Raw genomic sequence first — 27,820 nt, 5'->3', positions numbered from 1 at the left:
ATTAGTCTGGTAGTCCAGTGCTTAAACCTCTGAAAATTTCGGAATATCCTTTTTCCATTCAGAACTTTCAAAAGGTGTAGACAAGAATTTGGGTTAAAGGAGAACTATGGGGTCAGTGTTTTCCCCATAGTTCTCCTTAGGGTAACGGGAGGACACAAACTAGCGTCCGCCCGTTACCCTAAGCTCAGTATACCGCGAGCTACAGCTCGCGGTATACTGAGACGCAGGAGCGGATCCCGACTTAGATGACTGGATCCGCCCAGCTGCGTGAGTGACAGCTGACTCTGCCTATCTAGAGGCAGAGCCAGCTGTACCCGCCCCCTCCCCCGTCCGTTCCGCCAGTCAGCGCTGGCAGATCGAAGCGGGGAGAGGAGACTCCCGCCCTCCCCCTGTCACGGCAGAGAGCCGTGACAGGATCGAGAGGCGAGCGAACCCGGTATGTGTTCGCTCACCTCCCGATCTACTGAGCCGACCTGTGACAGTCTCATTGTCACAGGTCGGCTAGAACTATGAGGTGAGTGAAAAGCACTCATCTCATAGTTCTCCTTTTAAGATAGGCAGATTCATTAAATATATACATTTTATCTTTATGTGAAACATATATGCTTTCAAAAGTGGAAGAAAAACTTTGCATTTGGTGGTTCTTTTACAGCTGCAACAGCTTGTGTTCTGCCACTTTTATGTGATTTATCTTTTTGCTTTAGAACCAGTGTGAGACTAAGGCCCCATTCACACCTATGCGTATTGTAATATGCGCGTCTGTCGCGCGTTTTTACCGCGATTCGTGGTAAAAAAGTCGCGCGATTCCAAAGGCTACTTGGCAGTATACAAATGGAAAACGCCCTACAAAACGGACCAATACGCAGCAAAAACGCTCCAGGACCTTTTCATGCGTGGGCCGTTTTGTAGTGCGTTCGGGACGGGCGGAAATACGGACAGGTGGGAACGATATCATTGACTACAATGCTATTTATTTTTTTTACCGTTTTTGTAGAGCGTTCATCGAGCGTAGGACGCGCTACAAAACGGTCAGGTGTGAATGGGGCCTAAGGAAGGAGTAGCGGTTGCCAGAGATTTTCAGGTTTGGATACACCAACATTTGTACTCTCCTAAGGAAATACCATCCAGTGCTTAGAACTTTGATTCCTGAGCAGCCTTAGTCTGTTGAGCAGTGGTAGCGTGTGTTGTGTGTAGCCGCTTGGATATAACATTATGGTATGGGGTTTTTGTTTTATTTAGTTAAATTTGTTCTATTCTACCTCCTCCACAGCATGGGTGCTTTCTTGGTGTGGCTCAAGCCTGTCTGTACCAGCCTTGAAATATGTAAATTTCTGTGCTACTCATAGCTGCCTTGTTAATAAGCCAGATACAGGAGAGGAATCTGAAACCATATCATCACTAAGGCTGGGTTCACACCTGGACGTACAGAATATGCGCATTTCGTGCAGCGCGGTTTTACCACGATTTGCGGTAAACGCGCAACAAATGTGCGTTTCCAAGGGCTATCCGGCTGTATCCTAATGGATACGCGCGGCATATACGCCCCAAAGAAGCTCTGCCTCTGTTGAAGCACACTGCACAAAAGTGATGCTGCCCAGGTGTAGCATATTTAATATTTAAAATGCAGATGTGTTTAAATTGTACTTATTTAAATAGGATTCTAAAGAAAAAGCCCGGACAATATGCACTGTTGGGAACTGAGTTGAACATGCAGAAAATATTAGTTCAGTCAGATAGTGCTGAAAAATGTGAAACGTTTCAGATACATATAGTTCATCTCATGTACTGTCTGACAAGTATTCACTGCACAGTGTAAGGCCCCATTCACACTGAGTGATCCGCGCGATATCGCTGTCAAATGCAAGTCAATGGAGCTATGCTTGTCGCGCGTCGCTACTGCAGGACCCTTTTTTGGCGCAGATGTCATGCGATTGTACTCGGTCCAATGCAATAATTTGCGCGATATCGCAACAAACGCGTGATTTGCAATCTGCTCAGTGTGAATGGGGCCTAAGGGAAAGGCACGGATATATAATTCAGAGAACAAAATCACTTGTATTTTTTGGTTTTAATAGAGCAAGGATTGTTCTTTGGATTGTGCTTTGCTATATTATGTCTCTTCCTATTCTAAGTATAATACATAACATACATTTAAAAAAAAAAAATGTATTGTTTGCTTTGCCCCTTAGGGGACAGTTCTCTTCTCTTTACTTTTATCTCTTAAACACAACAGGTGAGTATGATGAAATCTCTCCAAAGGTAGGGGAAATTCCCTCCTTAAAAGCATACTCCACCTTTTCGATTTCAAGTTTTCATGTTACATCTCTATTTAGGGGCTCTCTGAGCCACTTGGCAATTCTCCCTGTATGGTTTTGTATTCTATTGATTCTGCATGGCAGTACCACAGGATTCACATGATCTGTGAATGAAAAAGTCCCATCTGCCACTGTGACAGAGGGACTCATAGATCTCATTGGAGATTACAACATCACCACACTTCTAGTCCATTGATAACTGAAGGTCTGGGGCTGGCTGAATAGTCTGCAAGAGGCAGAATATTGCAGCTCCAATCAACAGATCCTGGTTGCAGTGCTTTACAGGTTAAAATACATGCACTTTTCCTTTTTTTTTTTTTTCATATACTGACGGCACACGTCGGTATATGTTTGTGTGTACATATTTGTTGCCAATTTTATCCCACACTTGCAGTGGAACACCTGGGTCCTTTCCTGGTTCAGAAATGAGCTTTCTTCCATATCTGCAGTAATATTGGTCTAGCTCAGCGCTTTGCTGCTTATGTTCCTGAGTGGTTTAGGCTACAGTCAATAGCTGGAGATTTGGTGCTTGATCTCTGTAAATTACCTGGTCATTCATGAATTATGTTTGAATCTCTTAACAAGTATTTTGTCGTGTTTCATATACAGTTGGGGTTGCTCTAATTTTTGCTGTGTTCCTTAACCCCATACTACATGGGTTTGTCAGGCCTCAGATGAACTAATTAGATTAACCAAGAAGCTTTCCTTAGATAATCATTTAGGGAGCCATTTCTTATGCTGGAGCTCGCTGCTGATAATGTGCAGTTGAAGGTCAAATGCTTAGCAGAGAATAGCAGCAGCAGAAGCTTAATCTCAGGCAGTGGTTTAAAATTACTTAACCGTTGGCTTTTTAAACATCCATCAAAGCCTTTTATTCAAGCCTGATCTCCCGGCAAAAACAATAACCAATATTTATTGAAATGTGCTTTATTTATAACTAGTGTGTTAACAGTAGCCCTCTTATTTAGTGCATTTTGGAAGCATGAATGGTAAGCGTTCTTTTCTTGGAGAGAATATGATACAGGGTTAAACTGGGAGCTATTGCATAAGAATCTCTTGTCTTTCTGTTCCTTCATAGCAGGGTTACAAGCTAAGCTAAAGACATTTGGTGTTTGTCATCCTCTGCCTAAAATAGTTCCACTTAAATTAGGCACATGCTAGCAGGAAATTGTCATTGGAAGCTTGCAATCTTGGATATTAAAGAAACAAAGTGTGCATCTGTCCCATTTTGAAATTCTTAAAACAAAAACAAAAAAACACACCCACCAATGTATGTTTAATTATGGACAATTCTGTGACTGTACCACAAAAGGAATGCCTGATAATATTGGTTATACTACATTCGTTCCTATGTACGTTCACTTTGTAATAAACAAATATCTGACTGCTTATTTGAACACAGGGGCCTGTTCATACCAGCCCTGCATTTGTCAAGCATTCTCAACCCATAGACATGGCAATTTGCCTTATATCCCATTGGTTCTTTTCACACTAATGCACTGCATTGCATTTTTGCTCCAGTGTTTTGCAATGTGCTATAACTCGTAACATGCTGCCGTGCATCTTTTAAGGGAGAACTATGGGGTCAGTGTTTTTTCCCCATAGTTCTCCTTAGGGGAGGACAGAAACTAGCGTCCTCCCATTACCCTAAGCTCAGTATACCGCGAGCTACAGCTCGCAATATACTGAGACGCCGCACCTGGAGCGGATCCCGGCGTAGATGACGGGATCCGCCCAGCTGCGTCAGTGACAGCTGGCTCTGCCTATCTAGAGGCAGAGCCAGCTGTACCCGCCCCCTCCCCAGTTCCTTTCCGCCAGTCAGCGCTGGCAGATGGGAGAGGGGAATCCAGCCCCTCCCCCTGTCACGGCAGAGAGCTGTGACAGGATCGAGAGGCGAGCGAACCTGGTATGTGTTCGCTCACCTCCCGATCTACTGAGCCGACCTGTGACAGTCTCATTGTCACAGGTCGGCTAGAACTATGAGGTGAGTGGAAATCACTCATCTCATAGTTCTACTTTAAATAGATCGTCAAGTTTAATTTTTCCCCAAGAGACCCCCCCCAAGCACTGTGATATACAGTGTACAATGCAACGCACACCAGCAGGTGCACCTCACGTGTGCCCACCTATATGAATGGGTACTTTCTATAGTTACTTGAGTGTTAAAATTGGGTTTTCTTCTACGTAATGTAATATCGATATCTGGAAATGCTAATCATATTTTTGCAAGACAATAACCACTATGCTAATTTTAAATTATTTTAACATTAAAATCAGGTTGGAATATTGTGCACATTTTGATTTTTTACAAGTGAGGTAGGGCAGAGTTGGCTTTTATTTCTCACAGGTGTACATGGCAATAATGTGTGATTACGAATGGTATTATGATGCATTAAAGTCCACCGTACTAATAGTAAGTCTAAAGCTGGCCATGCAGTGGTAGTCTTTCCTCGTTCAGCCCCATAGGCTGAACATGAAAAGCGCTTGATTCCCCCTATTCACGCTAAACAGAAATGGTTCTTACCCCCAAAAAGAAAGGGGGGGGGGGGGGGGGGATGAGGAGTCTCACCTTCCCATCTATTGGTGGCAGGTGCCAGCTATCAGAATGCCCAAAAGACGCCACACAGCTCAAATCTCAGCCAAAGTCAGCAGGATTTGGAAATGTTTAGACTGACCATACACTTATTACAAATCTGATTGTAGTAGCTGTGAAATAAAGCATTTGTTTTTTGTTTTTTTTTCTTCCTAGAGTATTCTTGCTACAATTTCATGAAATGATGTCTACGTTTACCAAGGAACAGTATTCAAGACATATCTGTGGAATTACCCTTCAAGCTTTTTGAATATTCCTTAAAATGCACTCAATATAGTGTTGTCCACAAAAGGCTTTGTTGCATTTAGCTGTGAAGACCTCTTCCCAGCTGGATTTCTGGACCTTCTCTGCCCATTTGCCTGCCCAAAGAGATTGTGGCAGAAATGGCGAACAATTCGGTTGCATATAGTGGTGTAAAAAACTCTATAAATGAAACTAACCATGGTGGAGACTTTGGGATCACTGTTCAAGAACTCCGGGATCTTATGGAATTACGATCCACAGATGCATTACAGAAAGTTCACGAATGCTATGGAGATGTATACGGCATATGTAGTAGATTGAAAACCTCACCGCATGAGGGTAAGAAAACCTCTGTCACATTTATTGTATAACCCGTTCCGTTTTTGACTTTTATTCATTTGTTTTTGTCCATGATACCTGAGCACACATTCATACAGTAATGCTGTGTACTGCAGCACACACGATTCATGCATTCAATGCTTTTCTTTTCAGCTGTCGGCATATCTCAGTGCATGGGAGAAAATAGGTCCTGCACTATTTCAGCATAACAGTATACAGATGTGTGTTGCAGTGCACTGTTAATGTGCATTGGGGTGCAAATAAAGTGTATGTCAAGCCTTTTTTTTTCCTTCTAGTTTTGAATGGAGAAGGGGCTTTTTAGCAATATCCATGGTTGCATTCAGTGTACTTGCTTTCTGCCCTGACAAGGTTTCAGCAGACAGAAAGGGAGGGAAAATCTGCAAAAGGAACAAAAGTTCTAACATTCCCCAGTCTATTTAAAACTAAGAAAAAAAGGTTTGACTGGCAAACTTTTGAATGGTAATTTGTTGCACATATAATGTATGTGGCCTTTGTCAACATGCTGGCTGTTAATGATATACATTTTGAAGAAAAAAAAAAAATTAATAGAACTGCCAAAGTTGCTAGTACTACTGTATTTCTTCCAAGATCTACTTTGTGAAAATTGTGTATTATGGTACTACTCTAATTTTAATCAGAAGGCCCTTGTGTGATCTAGATTTATTCTGCAACCTTGGGTGGATTGGAGAGATTGATGACACATCCCATGAACGTACTAAAAAGTCACCTGGAAGTCGCCGGGGCTATCTCATTGGTTTAGCAGATGCATGTGTGGGTGCATGAGTCCTTTTAATGGACAATGATGTCACAGAAATCCAACATGAGCCGACGTTTCGGGGCCACACAGGGTCCCTTCTTCAAGGCAAGAGATGTGACCATCTCTTGCCTTGAAGGGACCCTGTGTGGCCCCGAAACGTCGGCTTATGTTGGATTTCTGTGACATAATTGTCCATTAAAAGGACTCATTCATTTTAACTTATGGAGTGCTGGTGACCTATTTTCTTCCTTATAATCTGGGCGCAAGGCACCGGTACTCTGGTGTCCGCGAGATTGTATGTGTGTTTTATATACTTTTCATTCTTGACAGTAACTTCATTACCTGTACATAATTTATGTATTTTTTGTGGTTTCCCTCCCCACTGCAGGAGTTAACTGCTTTTTTTGCCAAGGAAATGACAAGTAATGGATATACTTGCCTTATGCCTCGCTCCCTTGGCAGCTGGCTCTCTACACGATCTGATTCTGTGGAATGTGGATGGGCCTTCTGCGTCCTCCCGTACAATGTAGGACTGCTGGGTCCTGCCTTGTATCCAATAGTGTAAAAGCTGCAACCAGTCAGGAAGTGAAGGGAAGAGGCTTCAGGAGGCCTCTTGCATTAAGAGGAAAGCTTCAGCAGCAAGGCATAAGGTAGTTATATCTCAGTTATATCTCCTTATTTAGTATCCAAAATGAACAGGTAACCCTTGAAGTGGGGAGGGGGACCCACTGCAATGATAAATATTTTTGGGGGATTTTAGCTTTAATAATGTCGGCTAATTGGACATATCTCATTTTATAATGCCACACAAAAAAAATCTAGGCATGTCCCATTTAACAGTAAGCATGCAGAACATGGACAAGACAAAAATGCTGTTTGAGCAGACTGTTTCCATAGAAACTGGGTTGTCACAAAAATTGAGCTTCAGTTGGAGTCTTTCTGTACATTGTTTATGCTTGTTAGCGGAATCCCCCCCCCCGCCCTTTCTGTTTTAAGGTGCCTATCAATAGTACATTATACATTGCAATGCAGAATACCGCCAGCTATAATGTACTATTGCTGGGATTTGTTGTATTCCTCTATAGCTGGTGGTATTCTGCATTCATTGCTGTATAATTTTACACTTTTCATTTCACTATATTGTACACCACACTTTTTTTTCTTTTTTACTTCTACTGCTCCAAGCTTGCTCCTGTGATGGACTGCAATCTCAATACAAACTAGAAGTCCCATCACTGGAGCCATTTTTTTAAATGTATTTTATTTTTTAACCGATTAATCGAACTTAATAATCGGCTAATCGATTTTGAAAATAATCGTTAGCTGCAGCTCTATAGAATACAATGTCATACTAGGTTTTCTAATAAACCAAAGCTGATTGTCCAAAACATGCCAGCCCCCTTAACTCCATTGGCCTAAACATAGTCATACTTTTATAACTTCCTACTTCCTGCAGTCTCTTTTTAACCGTTTTCCTTGTTAGTAAATTAAATCTGCTACTCTATGTTCTAGCCAGTGCAGAAGCAGTAAGTAGAAAAACAGTTATTCCTTCACTGATTTTTTTTTTATTTTTCTCCATGCCTTTTAATCAAAGTCCAATATTGCAAAGATCAACCTCTTTTATACTACTCCGTTTCCAGGGCACTTAGTCTCTGCAGGAATTAGCTTGGCCAAGAAATATTCCAAGGAGTGCAGCTCTGCATTCTGTATTCATATTCTAAGGGGGTTACATTTTACTTGCACTTTATTGAAGTTACAGAAGTGTGCAAAATATCTAATATATATTATGCCCACACACACACCTCTTTAAACCATAACTAAACTGCGCATGCACGATATGGCACACTAACTTAGGTCTCGTTCACACCTAGGTGTATTGCATATGCGTGTCTGTCGTGCGTTTTTTACCGCGATTCGCGGTAAAGTGGCGCGTTTCCGAAGGCTACTTGGCTGTAGCCCAATGGAAACGCGCAACAAAACGGCCCAAAGTAGTACCTGTACCTTTTCAGGCGTGGGCCGTTTTGTAGCGTGTTAGGGACGGGCGGAATATACGCCAAGGTGGGATCGAGACCATTGAATACAATGGTATTTATATTTTTGAGCGTTTTGTAGAGCGTTCGTTGAGCGTAGAACACGCTACAAAACGTTCAGGTGTGAACGAGGGCTTAGTGCCCTTGTCCAGCATCTAGATGTCTGTTAGGTACTGCCATCTCTGACGCTTCTTCCGGGTCCCATAATGCTCTGCTTGACTTACTGGCCATAGATCATGTAATTCTGGGCTGTGCATTTGTGTTGCATGCTCCCTGAGATCTAGCTCTGTTCTTAGCATGCCTAGGTTGCATGGCGTAGATACTGTGCAGTGTACAGAGAAATATAAACCTTTTAGGAGCATGGGGGAAAGTTTTTTTTTTGTTTTTTGGTAAAGACACTGCATGCCTCTTCTACCAATTTTTTTTGCTCCTAGCAGTTTTTCAGTGAGACTTTAGTTCTGCTTTTATGAACAGAAGTGTATATATAGCATTGCCAGACACTGCTGAGTAAATTACTAATTAATTTTCCACAATTTTGTAATATTTTATCATACTTCCCTCAGTCACAATCTATTCAGCAGTGCATAGCATTCAGCATCATGCTTAAACCATAGTACCTGGTTTGCTAAAGTGTAAAAGTGGCATGTGGTGATGTGACCTGATTTGGTCAAGTGTAAACTGAGGCTAAGAAACTTGTATTCACTAGAAACATCCAATCCTATTATATTATTTTTAAACACTTCCTGCATCTAATTGGATGTTGGAAATAAACAGGTCTACTAGGATCCATTTTAAAATCTTAGTGTGTGTGGTTTTTCTTTTTTTGTTTGTTTTTTGTTTTGTTTTTTTCTCATGGGTTGCATTTTTATAGGAACCATAAATAAGCGGAAGTAAAATGGAGGATTTTTTTTTCAAATGCAGCACACGGTAATGTTACATAACGCACGGTAGAGTTAGTGTGCTGCAACACACATTCATATGAGCTGTGTTGGGTTAATGTCTTGAGGTACCATTCCATAAGGGCGACACTCAACGTGGGATCACATTTCACTTGTCACCGCTCTGGAAAAGTTTGCATGGACCCTTAAAATTATATTAGTCAAAATATTTTCAAGCTATTTCAAATACTGACTAAATCACTTACAATGAATGCTGCTCCTTGATTTAAAAGTTTGTTTTATGCAGAATCAGCTGGTTCCCTGAGCACTGGCCCTAGTATTCTGTTTTAGGGTGTCCATTCTTGTGTGTGCCCATAAGTTGTCTCTCCCCACAAACCGGTAAGTCATGCCCATGATCCCTACTCCCCTCTCTTCCTTCCTCTCTTCTCCAAGCTAGTAGATGGACTTCTGCTGGAGACGGCTCTGTCCCTTGTGATCTTGTACTGGACAGTAAGTTCAGGGGATCTGAGCTAAGTGAAACTTGACGCAAGTGCTTGGGCAAAAATTTAACGAAATGCTATGCTGGACAATATTCATTGATAAGCCATAACATTATGATTACCCACCTAACTTTAATTAGGTCCCTCTTTTTTGTCGCCAAAACATCCCTGACCCATGTGGAGGCATGGACTCCACTAGACCCCTGAAGGTATGCTGTGATATCTGGCACTAAGCCGTCAGTAGCAGATCCTTTAATTTTTTTTATGTTGCGAGTTGGTGACTCCGTGGATCAGACTTGTTTTTCCAGCACATCCGACAGATGATTGGATTGAGATCTGGAGAATTTGGAGGCCAAGTCAACACCTCCAAACTCTTGTGTTTTTCAAACCTTTCTTGAACCATTTTTGCAGTGTGGCAAGGTAGAGGTTTTCTGGCTGAAAGAGGCTACTGCCATCAGCGAATGCTGTTTCCATGAAGGGGTATACTTGGTCAGCAACAATGTTTAGGTAAGTGGTACATGTCCTAGTAACCTCACATGTAATATGGCAGGACCCAAGGTTTCCCCAGCAGATCATTGCTCAAAACATCACACTGCCTCCGCCAGCTTGCCTTCTCATAGGGCACCCTGTGCCATTTCTTCCCTCAGTAAGTGACACATGCACCCAGCCATCCACATGATGTAATTCATCAAACTAGGCCACCACCTTCCGTTGCCCAGCTCTGATGCCCATTGTAGGTGCTTTTGCAGTGGGCATGAGTTAGCATGGGCACCCTAACCTGTTTGTGGCTATGCAGTCCCATACACAACAAACTGCTATGCATGGTGTGTTTTAGACACCTTTCTATTGGAACCAGCATGAACTTTTACAGCAATTTGAGCTACAGTAGCTCTTCTATTGGATCGGACTACACGGGCCAGCGTTCCCTGCCCCATGACCCTGTCACCGGTTCATCATTTTTACTTGGTGCACTTTTTTTTGGTAGGGCCTGAGTCTCCTGACCACTGCAGTCTAGGAGCATCCTGCAAAAGCTGCGGTTTTGGTGTTACTCTGACCCAGTTGTATAGAAATCACAATTTGTCCCTTGTCAAAGTTGCAAAAATCTTTAAGCTGGCCGTAGACCTTACAATGATCTGCAGATTTTCTATGGTCAGATGGAAAAGGTGCAACAGATTCCTCTACCTACACGTAACTGTGTGGATGGAGTAATCTCCACCTGAGCCAATCTGTTGCACTTTTTCCATCTGACCAATGAAAATCTGCAGATTGTAAGGTGTGTGGGCACCTTCATTTACACTGACCGAACTTTCTGCTTCCAATACATTAACTTCAGGGACAAAATGTTCATTTGCTGCCTAATATATCCTACCCACTTCCAGGTGCCTTTGTAATGAGATAATCAATGTTATTCACTTCACCTCTCAGTGGTCATAATGTTATGGCTGATAATTGCATATTTTTTTTATCTGGATACATTATTGGAAAAAAAGCATGAGTTTTCAAAATTACTTTCATTTGAGTTTACACTTTAATGTAGTCCTAATCGTATAGCACTCTTCTTGCCTGTAAATTAACTACCTGTTTTTTTCCCCCAACTGCTCTGCCGTATATCGGTGTACATATATCTTTTAGCATACTTTTTAAAGGAGCTTTTCTCTCACCATTGTTCTAGCCGACCGGTGACAATGAGACTCACGGGTCGGCTCAGTAGATCAGGAGGTGAGCGAACACATACCGGGTTCGCTCACCTCTCGCTCCTGTCACGGCTCTCTGCCGTGACAGGGGAGGGGGCGTGTACAGCTGGCTCTGCCTCTAAATAGGCAGAGCCAGCTGTCAGTCACGCAGCTGGGCGGATCCCGGCACAATTGTCGGGATCTGCTTCAGCTGCGGCGTCTCCGTATACCGCGAGCAGCAGCTCGCGGTATACTGAGCTTAGGGTGACGGGAGGATGCTAGTTTGTGTCCTCCCGTTACCCTAAGGAGAACTATGGGGAAAAGCCTTAACCCCATAGTTCTCTTAAGGTGTGTGGTGTTATTTTCCTGAAGTCTATTACCAAGCAGAGCCAATGTTTTGGTATGCTGCTCAGTCAATGAGACATGCTGCCAGTTTCCTTGTTTTTAGCGGTACATGATGCCATTTCATGGAGTGGTCACTCCTTTTAAGTGGTATTTTATGCTCCCATTCCTGGTTTATAATTCCTATGGCCTGTTAGGCGTTACTTTATGCAATCTGTTGTCATGCCAGCTCCTACACTGCACATATTTCAAAGAGCAGGAAATTACATGCTTACAGCCAGTTAGATATCCCACTGTAACTTCCTGCTGTGTAAGGAACTCGTTTGATGTTTATGCAGAATAGCAAAATTGACAAGTTTTTCTGCTGGCCTTGGCAACATGGAGTAAAGGTCAGTCCAGTTCATGTCCTTGACTTCACCCTGGCTAAGATGTTGCATTTGACTTGTGACTCTATTTAGCAATGGGACAGGCACTAGTTTGCTTTTCAGATTATGACTCCCTTTGTATACATTCCTTTTCTCAAGTTTTAATATGTAATGAAATGACAACTGATTTACGTTTTATTTTTTTCACCACGCTGTGATGGAGATCTGGCCTTAATTTCATTGGATTTAGATTCTCTTTGGATCCTGCATAAGAAAGTTAATTTAGTCCTTTCATGCCCAGATATCATGAAGAATAGATGCCTAGGCCAAATTTACAGGGTTATTCACAAAAGGGTGAAGAGTTTGGAGAAGGCAGGAGAAGTGACCAATCTAGGACAACATAACTGATTTGGAAAAATTCTCCAATTCAGCTCACTTTCCAGTTCAGCTATGTTGTCCTAGATTGTTCACTTCTCCTGCCTTCTCCAAACTCTTCACCTTTTGTGAATAACCCTGTTAGTAATGCCAGTATGCATTGGTTAACTTGATTTAGAATGCTAATGTGCCCACCTGAATTTTTTTTTTTTTTTAAATGATTAATCGATAATGATGGTATTATACACATGTGGTGCAATCTACGGGCTCCAATGACTTCTGCAAGCTGAAACCATTTAAAAATTTTTTTTTTTTAGAATTATACTGTCGGCTTACATTTGATAAGTCATAGCTGGCAAACTGATCACATGGTAAGGATTCTAGAGCTGCAGCTAACGATTATTTTCAAAATCGGTTAGCCGATTATTAAGTTCGATCAATCGGATAAAAAATTAAATACATTTAAAAAATGGCTCCAGTGAGGGGACTACTAGTTTTATAATGTACTGTAATGTACTTATAATGCGCTCTATAATGTACTATTGCTGGGTTTTGTAGTCCTATAGCTGGTGGTATTCAGCATGGCACCACTGTATAATGTATTATTGCTGGGATTTGTTGTACTCCTCTATAGCTGGTGGTATTCTGCATTGCGCTGTATAATGTGTTATTGCTGGGATTTGTAGTCCTCTATACAGCACAATACCACCAGCTATAGCGCTATACAACAATCCCAGCAATACATTATACATAGAGTGTGTATAATATATTGCTGGGATTTGTATTCCTCTATAGCTGATGGTACATTGTTCTGTATAATATAAAGCACAATGTACCATCGGCTATAAAGGAATACAAATCCCACTATCCCAGCAATACATTATAGTAGGGCCGGTATCTGCTCTATGCATCGGGGCATTTTCAGGAGTACAAGTACTCCTGAAAATGCCCTGTATCGGCCCCGATACCGGTACTGGTATCGGGACATCCCTACATGATAGTCTGTTAGGATCGTGGTGTGGGCCCAAAGTGACGAGGAGGACCTCCACTGGAACCCCGTCTGATGACCACTGGGGTTGAGAACAGTAGGTTCAAGCAGGGGGTGCGCGGGTGCCGGATGCGGATCTTGAGGTCACGAGGTTTACTTGGTGACCTGGCAGAATAGCTGTCGTGCTTGAAGGGTTAAGCAAAAGGGAGCGTAAGAGATAAGCCGGGTCAATAGCAGGCGGGCAGCAAGGTACAAGGGATAAACAGAGGGAGGTCCAGAGACAAGCCGAGTCAGTAACAAGCGAGCAGCAGAGTACAAGGGGTTAAACCAGAGAGGTCCAGAGACAAGCCGGGTCAAAAATAGGTAAGCAATAGGAACAGGAATCACAAGGGGAAAGGAACAGGAGCAGGGCAAATGGCCAGTGAACAGGGACAGGAGCACAGCAGGAACCTCCAGTGCTGGCTGATGATCACCCAGCACTGAATGGGCGTCCTGCGGTGCTTAATATAGGCCGAGGATGTGCTACTGCGCATGCGCCGGTGTGATGACGACACCGCGCCGTATTGACGCGATGACGTCACGCCGGGCCTTCTGGCATCTGCGCGGCTGGGACGTGCCGGTGGACGCCCTCTCTGTCTGCGTCCCCGCAGAGGGACTCGGCATCTCCCGCGGGCAGGTACCTGACAGAGCCCCATGTGTTTTTTTTGGGGGGTGCAGGCTTACAGCAACTTGCTTCTGCGTTCGGACCTGTCTATCGGCTTCTGTCATCCCCCCCCCCATGGAGCCATGAACAGGGCTAACTAATCGGAAGCCAATTAATCAATTGAAACTGTTGACAACTTTTTTAATCGCTTTAGTCGATTAGTTGTTGCAGCCCTAAAGGATCCACTTTGGTCACCAATTGTTAGATTTAAAGCCATCAGTGACAGCCGAGTTTCTTAAATAGCAGCTGTGTAAAAGTGTTGGGTGGTAGCTGTTGAAGGATGATGTTTATGAACATAGTCCCCTGCTAAATAATGGGGGAACAGGTTGTTGAACCTGATATTTTTTATTGTGTTATTAAAGTGCCACGATGATCTAGTGTTTAAGCATTAAAGGATTTGTGTAAACACTATTAATACACAATAACCATGTCTGTGAAGGTTCTCATTTATCCAGGTCATGGTATAGCTAGTTGCCGTTAATCACATTCAACTGTATTCTGCAATGTTGAAGATTTTTCTTTTTTTTGTTGCTTATCCCAGCCACTTTAGTAATGATGAGTGGCAATACCCCAGGATTAACATCTACACATGTAGTGCAGACACAGCATTCAATCAGATGTTTATGGTCTAGGTACATGGATTGAAGTTGGAGTCAGAAGAGTCAATTGTGTCCCATTTAGTCTTTTCACTTGTATACCTACCTCAGAGGCTACTGATTGTAAGAAATCTCTTAAAACGAGATAAGACTATTAACAGTAGAACAGAATTCAAGCCAGACAAAATATGTTCCTTGCTGGTGCTTTCAACACCACATTTTTCAAGTAGAAGGGTAACTTCTATAAACAGAAATATGGCTATAGGATCACCTGTATCTCCCATTGTAGCTAACCTGTACATGGAGGACTCATGGACTGGGTCATTGGTTCAGGGATGTGGACAGTACCTTGGTCAAGATTAAAACATTGGAAATGCAACCTTTTTAGTGAACACATCTCATTGGATAAAAAAAATTGTTTTCATGGGGAGAGGCACAGAATAATAATTGCTCCTTTTTGAATTGTGTGTTGCATGTCAAGGAGAGTGGTTAAGCTTGGAAACCTGAGGTCTACAGGAAATCTACCCTCACAGACCACCATATGCACCACCAGGAATGCAAAGACCCAGACATTTTTAACACAAATCAACCTCTCAAAAAGAATGGCCCAACACAGGGCAAATTCCACTGTCAAATCACGGCAGGTTTCCTACACCTTCTCAAAAGGATGCTCTTACATGAACAGTGACTGATTTGCAAGAGACATGAAAGAGGCTATCCATGTCAAACTGGAACAAATTTCTTTAAACGGGGAATGGGGTTCTTCGATACCATCCGTCTCCCAAATGCCTTTTTAATATCTTTACCCTGGCATTTTGACAATTTACACCTTGAACCATGTAAATCGAAGGTTTAACACCCATGAATCCTTCTTGACCCCATGTATGGTAATGTGTGACTCGAACTGGATGCTTTCACACCTCCCATCCTGTACTTGGACTATGAGCATCTGCCTTTCCATGGTAATTGGACGGTGGTGTCTTCACTACCTGCGTGGATCTAAATGCTGGGGTATAGACCACAACCGTTGTGTATCACTCCAAAGCACAACCCAGAGCCTGTTTAATAATGAGCAAACAATATGTTTAAAGCTGGATAAACACACAGAAAATTTTGATGCATTGGTGACCCTATTCCTTCAGCAAAAGTCGATCATTAGATGTTGAAAAATCTTCAGCCAAACTGAGTTTACAGCCAATAGAATAGAAGCGCTGGGGGATTCGTCCATCCAAGCTGATCAGCGTGGATGACAATGAGTTCTATTTTTTCATTTAGCCCGTGGGTGGAACAAAAAAAAATAGACCCATGTATACTCATACTTTTACATCAAGTTGGTCTTATACATGTATCTCAATATCTATATATTTGCTTGCCTTCAGGACTTTTCTCTAGAGTCTCTCCCATTCTTTGGAACTCCTTACCCCAACCTGTCAGTCTATCTCCTACTCTGGCTGCCTAAAGACTCATCTCTTCAGGGAAGTCTATCAGATCTCAAACTAACCACTGAACTACCTTTTTCGAACAATTCATCCCCACACAGATACCCCCTCATGTATCACTTGCCCCTCCCTTTTAGATTATAAGCCCTCACAGGCATGGCCCTCCTTACCATCTTGTCTTGAATTATATTGTAATGTCTTCCTTATATTGTAAAGAGCTGCACAAACTATTGGCACTATATAAATCTTGTATTATATTTATTCTATTAATCACACATATAGACACATCCCCTTTAAATCAGCTTTTCTATCATGTGCGGAAAATATAAAGCATTTTCCTCTTGATTTTCATTATTTTCAAGCACTTAAAATAAAATGTGCTTACTAATTGTGGGCTGTGGAACTTTTCAGGCTGCTGCTTGTCTTTGCGCCATATGCACTACCAGCGTGTTATTGTCATTAATACCCAGACTTCCCCCTGACAAATTTGACACCTTTGTTAAATATTAATGTTCAGTGCTGTCTTTAACAATTTAAAAGGTATCCTTTTTTATTTCTGCCAATGAACTGTCAAAAATACTGGCATTGTGTAGTTAGTGGATCTCCAGCCAAACAGCTGAATGCCTAGTTGAAATGCATGTACTCCTAATGGTATGCAATTTCATGGCCCAATAGTTTTACCACCAAAATGTGTCATTCAGTCCAGCCTCTTGTCTTTCATAACTATTTGGATACTACATAGCTGTCATGGGAAAGCTCTATTTATTGTTGTAGATTCCGGTGTCCATTATTATGGCAGATTGGAAGCATTGTGCCATGCTATAGAGCCTGATTTGGTTATATTGCATATTAATAAGTTTAAACCTAGAGATAATATTTTGAAAGAACTATGGGGTGTGTTTTCCCCCATATTTCTGTTTAGGGTCACGGGATGACGTATCCTAACCTCCTTCCGTGACCCAAAGCTCAGTATATAGCGGGCTAATGCTCGTGATATATTGAGAGCGCCACAGCTGGGACTGATCCCAACAATACTGTCGAGATCCACCCCGCTGCGTGAGTGACAGCTGGCTCTACCTATCTAGAAGCAGAGCCAGCTGTGCCCACCACCTCACCTGTTCCTCCATTCAGCGCTGGAGGATCAGAGGGGAGGGGGAAATCCATGCGGGGAGCGGTGACTGACAAGTCGCCAGTCTCTGCAGGGAGACTATCGGGAAGTGAGCGATTGTATGTTTCTGCTCACTTTATCGATAGAGCCAACCTGTGACCGCTTCTTTGTCACAGGTTGGCTCTAACTATGAGGATGAGTGGAAATCACTCACCTCCTAGTTCTCTAAAGATGCTGGTCTGTAGAATTTATGTAGGTCAGGAAAGTCTGATGCCATGGGTCAAGGTCTGCGTCAATGTGCGAGCACCTGGACCTGCACAGACGTACAGGTTCTGATCAGTATGTTGCAGTCTGCACATTCCTATGAAAGGTCATGGCTGCACGCAATTACACGCTGCACCTGTCCCTCCCTGCAGCAGGTCTCTGCACGGGCATGCATGGCCATGTGAGTAAGCCCTAAAAGTTACCTCACTGACCAGTAATGGGATATGAGGGAGAGCCAACTGGCCATAGGAGCTAATTTGAAATTTGCCAGGTTTCAGTAATTGCTGACAGTATTTAAAGCCCATCCCTTGGTATGAGAAATCCGTCTAACTGCACCCCTTCCCAACAGCCTTAACTCTTTCGCTGACGGCATTTTTTTGCTTTTACATCTTATTATCCACATTTTAGGCCTAAAAATTACTCCCACCCCAGCACAGTTGAAGCCATTTATAGTTCAAGGAATAAAGTGGTGTCCTTTCTGCACCATCAGCCTGTTTATATGGACAGTGATAGTGCGCCAAACTGCCAACACAGCAAGCAATACATGTGCAAAAACATGCAATACTTGCAGCGCAATAAGCTGCATGAGCTTCTTAGCTGCACATAGGGCAGCCCTTTGCGAACACATGGCAAAAATGTGCAAATGCATGCCTTCAGGCTTGTCAAGTGTGAATGGGGCCCCACAGATTGCAAGAAGCTAAGTGCAAAGTAAAGGTGCCCATACACCTTACGACCATCGCAAGACTTTTGTCTTGCGATGGTCGTAAGCTTATTAAAAGCTCGTACGATCTGCCCATCTTGGACAGGCAGATCGTACTTGCGATCATCGAAAGCCCGCCCCGGTGCGCATGCCTGTCCAAGATGGGCAGATCGTACGTTTTTTTAAATTACCGTATATACTCGAGTATAAGCCGACCCGAATATAAGCCGAGGTACCTAATTTTACCACAAAGAACTGGGAACAAATATTGACTCGAGTATAAGCCTAGGGTGGGAAATGAGGCAGCTACTGGTAAATGTACAAAATGAAGATAGATACCAATAAAATTACATGAATATTTATTTCAAAGAAAAACAATAACCTAGCTCTGTAAGTGGAAAAGGGGGTACAGGGCTACATATGTACTACGCATCATTTAACCCATTCATATTAGCAGAGAATAATTGTAAATCTATTGTTCAGTGCATTCTATATGTAGTATATAGTACATGTACATGCAGTGACTCGACGCTCGGCGAGGTAAGTAAGAAGACACCTGACCACTTTCCACAGTGCTTGAGACGCTGACTCGAGTATAAGCCGAGGGGGGCATTTTTCAGCACAAAAAATGGGCTGAAAAACTCGGCTTATACTCGAGTATATACGGTACTTTACAACCATCGCAAGACTAAGATCTTGCGATGGTTGTAAAGTGTATGGCCACCTTTAGGAATATCTGCCCTCAGCACCTTGGAGAATATTAATATCGGACCAATACCGTTCCAATTTTGGAAAATGCCATAACCTTCTAGATAAGGTCTAGGGAGTCTTCGCTACATTTAGGACAAATAGAAGTCATTTTTTTTTTTTAAATAAAATGTATGGGTTATTTTCACAAGTAAACAATTGAAATGTTGGATGGTTTGAATGAAATTGCTAAACACATTTGAGGATAGAGTTCTGTACAAACGTTGCAATCTCCGTAGCTCCTTACACTCGTGTAAATGCTGCGTCAAGGAAACAAAGAAGCTTTGTAGTCCTATCATACTGAGTTTGTAATGTGTACAAGCTATTATGTCATGGAGGCAAGTTCAGGGAAGGATATTTGGAAATTTGAAATACATTTGTTTTCATAGTGTTGAAAGAGAAAATCTCGAAACATTTGCTGGCAGCTGCACATATCATGTTTCGTCCCAAAACGTGCCTAATGCTGTTGTAAAACAATTTTTTGGGGCTTCATATAGGATCCAAACGGTAAAGCTGCTTTCAGACCAAATGTGAAGAGCAAGTCTGACAAAACTAGCTCCCATCTGAGGTGTTACACAAACATTTTTCTTTCGTACACACCCGCATTGAAGAGACTCATTGAAGATGTAATTAAAAAAATAAAACAAACTGCTGATATAAGGGGCAGATACCTAGACGTGTCTGCCCTTTATACCTGCAGGGGGTTTTTCTTTGGCTGATGTTTTTTGTGTTGCAAAAATTACAGTACATACTTTTTTGTGGTTTGTAACTGCTTATATGTGGTTTATACTACCAATCATCACACTGGTCAGTTTCAGGGTATCTAGCAAATATAAGATAGCATGGGGTACACGTGATGATGGCTATCAATGCTAAACAGAAGCAGCAAGACACATTTTTAAACGGTTATTATAATTGGGCAGCTTCATTCATTTTTTTTTTTTTTTAGCTGCCCTAAAATATCACCCAACAGAATAAAACCTGATCCTGACCTTGTCCTCGTTTTCTGTCTGGAGAACAAATCAGTCTTTATATTGGTATTTCAGTTGCATATGCAGAACTGTCTCAGTTGTCCAGCTAAGCTTGCAGGTGTAGGGGTTACAGTTGCACATTAAAATAATTGCACAGACTTTACTAACGGAAAGGCTGATTTGTGCTTTATTTGCTTGATCCCTCTGAAGTGCCCAGTGAAACATGACTGAGGGTCTGCATAGATACATTTTTAATAGTCCAATCAACTTAACAGCGCAGCCTGACAAAAATCAGTTGTATAGTAGATGTATTTCTAAAATGTTAGATTTGGACTGTTCCAAGGTAATTTGGTATCCTCTGCACCAGTCAATCTTCGCTATGGTGGCGAAAATGCACGCTCCTCGCCAGGGGGCTGAGGGTGTGGAGGACAGAGCCCCTTCACCACCTTACACAAATTGTGGGTTTTTTGATATTTCCTGTGGTGTTCTCTGCTCTGCCTGCAAGGCTTCCCCTGCACTGCAGGCCTCGCTCGCCTCTTTGAACTCTGCGCGCTTCCAGACCGGCATGATGTTTGATTCTTTCAATTTGGTGATGGATGTTTTTTTGTTTCCCGTATAAAAAAAACATTATCACAGTAATATAGTGTCCTGCTTTCTCTTCTGAGGTTTCCGGTGGGGAACAGTCTGAGGTCATTTACCCTATTCCCCCTGTGGATCTGGTCTCGCCTGGTAGCGAGGATGAAGTGCCAGAGGCAAGTTAGCACAAGGAAGGGAGCTGGTGTCAGAGCTCATCAAAGCTTTCTGAAAGACACAAGATTGTGGAGTCGGCTGCGTCTTCCCAGGATTCAGCCGTGCTGTTTGGTACCCACAAACGTAAATAGTTTTTTCTTTTGGATTTCCCTTCTAATTCCATTCCTAGATTACTTTTTATATGGATTGGTCCCGCCCAGCTCAGCTTTTTATGTTAACGCACCGCCAAAATGCCTAGGTATCTGTTTGAAGAGTAATTTGTGAAGAAATGGTCTTCTCCAGTAGTGGATCCTCCCTCCCATTTCCAGGCTTAACAAGGCCACTATTATTCCCATTGAATCCTTTCAGGGACCCTTCAGACAGGTAGGTTGAGTGCAGGGGTGTGGGATTCCTATTGCTTGACGCCCAGGGCATGCATTTGTGGGCACCAAACAGGTGTGTGTTGTGTGGGTGTTTTTTGTTTTTTTTCCCCTCTACATGTATCCCTGCTACGAGTACTTTCCTGCCTCAGGTGAGAAAGGGCTAAGGAGGTTCGTCTGAAGTCGGTTCCTTTTCTGCTCACAAGCATCTTTTCCGTGGTCAAGGGATCTTGGGCAAGATTAAGATCATTAAGCCATCCATTGGACGAGGTGCATGGCGCCCGTGCCAGCACAAACCCTCCAAGCCCACGAATAAGTTCTCAGCATGAAGGTGAACCCCCACTGGGGAATCCCAATGTGGGGGGATGACTTCTGCTGTTTGCAGATTGATGGCTGGCTTTGGTTGGCTTTTTTTTTTTTCTTCCAATCTGTTGCTTTCTCCCCAGCGTCTGGCAGATCTGCATTCTGAGATCTTGTTCTTACGCTATCAGGGGGTGATTGCCCCTGTACCCCCCTCTGAAAGAGTCGAGCATTTTTATTCCAATCTGTTCAATTGCCAAGAAGGATGGGGTTAGTCCTACTCTGAAGGCTTTAAACACCTTTTGTAAAGGTACGCAGGTTTCGAATCGCATTGGCACTCGTGGCCTGCCTTCATATGGGGGACATCAAGGTTGTTTATCTTCATGTGCCCATCTGTTGCTCTCACCAGCGCTTCCCCTGCTTTGTGGTGAGGGAGTTTCACTTCCAGTTTGTAGCACTCCCTCTCCGGTTGTCAGTTCCTCAGATATTCACCAAGGTTCTGTCACCTGTCGCCCTTTTTTTTTTTTCTCCTCCTCTCCCCCCCCCACCAGAATCTTGGCCCCTGTGTATGTGTGGAGTTCGACTTCTGAAGCCCTCTGGCTGGTGAGACCTGTCTACCTTCTTCCCTTCTGAGGGGTGTGTGGTTTGTTCTGCCATGGCTGGGACTCCTAGTCTTTGCAGGCCTAGTGAGAGCAACAGCCGTAGGGGCTGTTGGTCAGCCAGGGCCTTTGTTTGGGATAATGCAAAGTCACTTATGGTGGCCCAGGATGATTTACATCTGGTTGCCTCAGGACTAGAATGCTTGGGCTGGGACCAGAATGGGGGAATCACTCCTATCCAGATTGAAGAGGTTTATGGCCAAGTAGTGTTGACTACGGCTCCAAGTAAAGGCCTATAGCGGATGAGTCCTACCCCACAGAGGTTTTGTTTACTTAGTTTGCAGTAACACCTTGGTGGTCAGGGGGTGCAGTGTGCTCCTGGGAAGTTAGGTTGGCTTTTTTTGTACTGCTGCCTGTTCTTTCATTGCAGGGACACCTTTTGTCTGAAAAAGCCTGCTTCCCACTAATCTATCTGCTGCCTCAACCTCCGGTTAAGTGGAGCAATTCTGTAAAACTGCTTTTTGGTCTAGTTGGATTACCTTGGTCAAATTCTGTAATGAAGGTTTTCCTTCAATAAGACCTAGCAACTGACCTAGTGGCTGAGGTAGGCTTTTCATTACTACTTCTCTTAGGTTCCTGTCCTGGAAGATTGGTGACATTTCCAGTTAATCTTCTCGGTAAGGGTATTTCTAGGAACTTTTTCAAAAGAGCACAAATTTTTAGCTTGTTGTGTTTTTTTTTTTCTTTCAAACCTATAGATTTCCTTATTAAAAAAAAACTTTACTGCTGCAGATTGTATATAAATGACCTTTTTTTTGTTGGGGTTAATATAATCATTCATAATAATATAAATACGTTGTGCTGTTATTTGTATATCCTAATGTGTAAAATTTTATGATACTGGGTTTTAAAATGTTGTCTAATTGTCTTCTCTTCTCTTTTGTAATACAGGTTTAAGTGGAAATCCGGCAGACCTTGAAAGGAGGCAAGAAGTATTTGGAAAAAATATTATACCTCCTAAAAAGCCAAAAACGTTTCTTCAGTTAGTATGGGAAGCATTACAGGATGTAACATTAATTATACTAGAAGTAGCAGCCATAATATCTTTAGGCCTTTCTTTTTACCGACCTCCTGGTGGACATAACGAATGTAAGTATCGACTGCACTGAATAACTGGTCTTCCTAGACCAGGCATATGAAATTTAATTAGTATTTTTTTTTTAAGCCACATGAAGTCCTCCATTTCCTTGCGGTCCTCAGCCGGTTTCGAAACTTGGTGTATTTCCACTTTTGAAGCTAACATTGAGAAAACACCACTATGTCTGTTCCTATTCACATAATATACCTAAAAAATAATTTTTAGAAAAATAAATTTCTAATTTAATTAGTTTTTTCTTGCCTTTTAGTTGACTTCATTTAGCATACTTTTGGGCAGACTGCAAGCTTATATCTACAATTTCAAAGTAACAGGAAATTCTGACTGTCCATAAAACACGATTAATTGGTTATAGGAAAATCTGTCTGTCTCTATAGAAAGACTAAGGGTACTCTGAGCTTCCGCTCATTAACATACAATGCTTCTAGGTCTTTATTACTTTTGTTAGGACAGACATTGTTCAAATCTAGTTTCCAACTGATAATGAGATCTGCCAGCACAATACAGATGGGGTTAATTATGATAAACCCTGAGCCTGCTTGCATTCCAGAGGAAAAAACGCTTGTTTTAACGAGAAGTACTATGTAAGCAGCAATTTTTAAATATCCAACTAATCGATTATGAAAATAATCGTTAGCTGCAGCCCTAGAAGTATATTCTGTTTTTATGCATCTTTTAACATGGAGTTCTCTAAGGGGAAGTCACTTTGGATACTATTGTTTTTTTTCCTTTTTGTAGCATGTGTTTCACAGATGTTTAAACAGGTAAATTCAGTTTCCCATTCAACTTACCCTGTTTCCCCGAAAATAAGACCTACCCCGAAAATAAGACCTAGTACTATTTTGAGGAATTGCTAAAATTTAAGACCTACCCCGAAAATAAGACCTAGTTGTGACCATTCCCAGGGCCAGTGGTGGCATAAGGGTAAACTTGAAGAGCCGCGGGAGAGAATCAGCGGTGCCAATGAAGCCAGCGCTAGAGGAAGCGAGGCGGTATTGGAGGGCGTGGAGCCGCATAGGCCGATGCATCCTCTATAGCGCCGGCTCATGTCACAGGTGGAGTGATACCAAATGCACTCCGCCTGTGAGGAATCGATAGTGAAAGTGTGCCTCGCTCATTCTGGCCAGCGATTGGTTAGCAAATTGCTCTTGGAAAGGTACGGCACCCCGATTGCCCTGATCACCATATTTGTCTACATGAATAAGTGGGGATTGTTGTACATTTTAAAAAAAAGAAAAAATAAGACCTAGCCCGAAAATAAGACCTAGTGTGTGTTTTTTTTGAGCCCAAAAAAATATAACAGTGTCTTATTTTCGGGGAAACACGGTAGTTTCTGGGCGGAAAAAAACACGTTGTCACTGCCTTTGTTCGCTTTGTACTTTATATTTCATGTCATTCAGAAAAGTTATATACGCAATATGTAAGGTGTATGGTTGTTTCTGTACCTTCCACCACAATAAATCCCTAAAGGTACTAGCCATGCAAGAGTTTACAAAATGGATAAGCAAAACTAGGTTCATATGGCCAGTTTTATGCAATATATCTGTGTTTGCAAGTATATTTACAGTATATCTATTAAAATGGCAGATTTATGGTATAGCACCTGCCAGTATCTTTGTTTTTATCTGGGTGTACAGATGCAAGATCTGGGTGTACACCTCTTTCCTTTTATCTTTTTGTTTTATTACTGCACAAGCTTTTGGCTATGTACCAGGGGCGGATCCAGAGTCTATTCTCGGGAGGGGCACTGCCAGAAAACGGCCAGTACGGCTCCCTACGCTCACCCGCCCTGCACGTCCGTACGAGCATATGAGTACGCTCACCCGCACCGATGTGCAGGACGGGTAAGCGCTCGCAGCCGCTCGCATACCGAGGCGATTCGGGCTGGCTGGATCAGGCAGATGCGGCCCTTTAATCAGGCATGTTAGAGGGCTGCCCTTGAGGAGCGAGCGGCTGCGCGATTAGAAGGCCGCATCTGTAGCTGCAGAGAGAGGTGGAGGGAGGGAGCTACTGCACCTGCGGCCTGGAGGTTCATTTAGCAGGGGCGGGGTGACGGGTCCCCTGATGGTCAGTCCGCCCCTGGCTGGTGGCATTCAGCATTGCTGTATAATCATTATACAGCAATGCTGAATACCACCAGCCCAGCTAGTCCCCCAATTTCCCCTTTCCCCCCAAGCTAGTTATTACCCACAGACTACCCCAACCTTACCTAACATATGCAGGCTGCAGCACCTCTTCATCTGCGTCCTTGGTGACCAGTGGAGGCGAGAGGTCACAGGAGAGGGTGCCTGCAGAGGCGTGTATCGGCACCCCCTCCGCCTGGCTATCAGTCATTGCCAATGACAGGCAGCTGCCAATAACCTGTTTCATTCAGAAGATCCCCGCACACGCACAGCCGCCGGTACATACAGCTGTCCCTCCGTGCCACAGACTTTACTGCCGTTCATTTTACAATGTTTTTTTACAATGAACCGCAGTAAAGTCTGTGACACAGAGTGAAAGCTTTATGTAGTTGTGTCACACAACACACACTGCGGGTGGCACAGCCGCAAGGATCGGGACTCGTCACTCGGGACAGTCACAGGAGCGGCACAAATCTCGGGGGGGCAATTGGCCCCGTTGCCCCCCCGGGTCCACCACTGCTATGTACTGTATTGTGGCTTTTACCAAGTATGAGTTAAATGTTTCCGCAACTCTTAAATACTGTGCCTACTACATGTGATTTGTATCAGCCAATAGTAGCAGCCATCAATTCAGCATGTTTAACTATTATGTCTAGCTGAATCCACTTTGTATATTTCTATATACTTTATATCTCTATGTGCCGTCTGATAAACCTACAACAATCTCTTTACAAACCAGGTATTTCAATATATAAAATCAATTTTTAAAAAAGGGTGGATATCAGTCTGTGGAAAGGAGGTTGTAAGTCTATGAATCCATAGTACTTGGTGTTTTAGTTTCTGCACTCTATCACCTCCCTTTGTTTAAAATGGCTCATCTTATACGTGCCTGGGTATGTTGCTCTTTTTTTTGCAAAATATCTTGGTCCTGTAACATCTGTTGTATTAAAAGATCCTTATGAATTGGTCTATATGTAGAAGAGTGATACTCTGCATGTCGTGCATGAGCATGCTGTCTCCAGTCTTGTGTACCTCCCCAGTACCTCTGAGGATTGGAAACACCTTGATGGGTTCTGTTCACCCCCTGAATGCTTATTGGATCTTGTTCCCATTTATAGAGATTTTGTTAAACGGTGGTCTTTACCAATCGTGGATCTGCCAGTGACACACCTTAACAGGGAAACCACTAAACCCAGAAGGGGGCATTCAGACATTAAGGCATTCTACTGGCCATCAGCTTGAATCCCTCCATAAAACTTAGTTCTTTCTGGCAAACCCTGCCCTTTGCCCTATTCTGACTGTGACCCTAATTGCCAAACTGTGGCAGAATTGTCTTAATTCTTGAAGAGATCTCTCCACTGTGGGTTTTTCCTGATAAAGCATGTGGATTAGATCTCTGGAGTCCTATGCTTTATTTGTAATGGCCTAATTAAAGTATCTAGGCTTGTCTATACAGCTATACTTGGTAAAGGTGCAGCCAGTGCATTCTAGAAGCACCTGAACCTTAGTCTTCGAGGGATGATGTCTTTTCAGACCTACCTTTGACATAATCAAGGATATCACTGGAGGACAGAGGGCCCACTTGCCTTATTTTAAGAAGTCTTAAAGGTCAGCTAAGTCTTCTCTCTTTCAACTACTCCTGGAATACATGACTAGGTCCTCTTAGCCTGATTCTCTGGCCAACTGTGCAGTTCGGAATTAGAAACCTGCTGAACTCCCAGGGAAGCCTTGGCAGGAGCAGCTTTAGTCCTGTGAGTTAGCAAAGCTCTAGGATATTGAGAAAGAGAAAATTAAATTTTTGTACTTGCTGTAAAATTATTTTCTTGGAGTCCATTGAGGGACCAATGTTCCACTCCTGTGCTTATGATTACAGAAGCAAGCATGCTGGTAGTTAAAGGGGTTGAGGTCTGGACTGGCCTGCAGATTTTTTTATTTGCCAGTGTTCCATCCTCTTGTAGGTCGATAACTAAAGTATGAATTTGTGTCTCATAATGTATTCCAAGAAAAGGATTTTACAAGGAGTACAAAAATCCTATTTTGAAAGGACCTTAGCGTAGTCCTTTAACGGGGACCTTAACTACCTTTCTAAATATTGAGATTTTAGGCTCCATTCACACAGGAGAGGTTGTCCGCGTGTATTTGGCCGGCCGAATACGTGCTCAGCCGTTCTAAACAGAAAAACAATGCACTTTAATGTGCATTGTTCAGACGTTTGCGGCCGCATGGTAAGAAACCGTATGGCCCGCAACATAGTCCAAGTGTTTTTTGACGGATTCTGACGGATAGCTGCAAATAAGATTTTAACGCTTGCGTTGCTGCCTGGTCTTCCGCATGGAAAAACCGCGCGGGAAACACAAACGCTATATGTGAATGGAGCCTTAGCAATTGGTTTTACATATACTTTAAATGCTTGGTGTGTAGAGAGATTTTTATCTCTTAGCAACAGAAATTATTAGTTGATAGTATTGGCTGGAAGTCGCATGGTATAGTTTCTATCCCAAATATAGTGCAATCAATTAATGATTGATAAAGGCCATGAAAAGAAAAAGGTGTGCCACTGTATTTCTTCCCCCCCCCCCCCCCCCC

The 27,820-nt window shown here is 42.8% G+C and overlaps 1 protein-coding gene across 3 annotated transcripts in view; it reads left to right on the top strand.

The window, feature by feature from the left end:
* Positions 1–27,820, top strand: part of ATP2B1 (ATPase plasma membrane Ca2+ transporting 1) — a 137,647-nt gene that overhangs the window by 36,927 nt on the left and 72,900 nt on the right. For all 3 annotated transcript variants that reach the window (XM_018556728.1, XM_018556727.1, XM_018556729.1), the window contains exons 2-3: positions 5,065–5,490; positions 22,907–23,104. In XM_018556728.1, the coding sequence (XP_018412230.1) occupies positions 5,292–5,490; positions 22,907–23,104 (397 nt within the window). In that variant the 5' untranslated portion in view covers positions 5,065–5,291. The remainder of the gene's footprint in view (positions 1–5,064; positions 5,491–22,906; positions 23,105–27,820) is intronic.

This window comes from Nanorana parkeri, unplaced genomic scaffold (assembly GCF_000935625.1).
Source record: "Nanorana parkeri isolate BGI_ZX_2015 unplaced genomic scaffold, ASM93562v1 scaffold250, whole genome shotgun sequence".
Classification (NCBI taxonomy): Eukaryota; Metazoa; Chordata; class Amphibia; order Anura; family Dicroglossidae; genus Nanorana; species Nanorana parkeri.
This window is presented reverse-complemented; position numbering and strand designations above follow the sequence as displayed.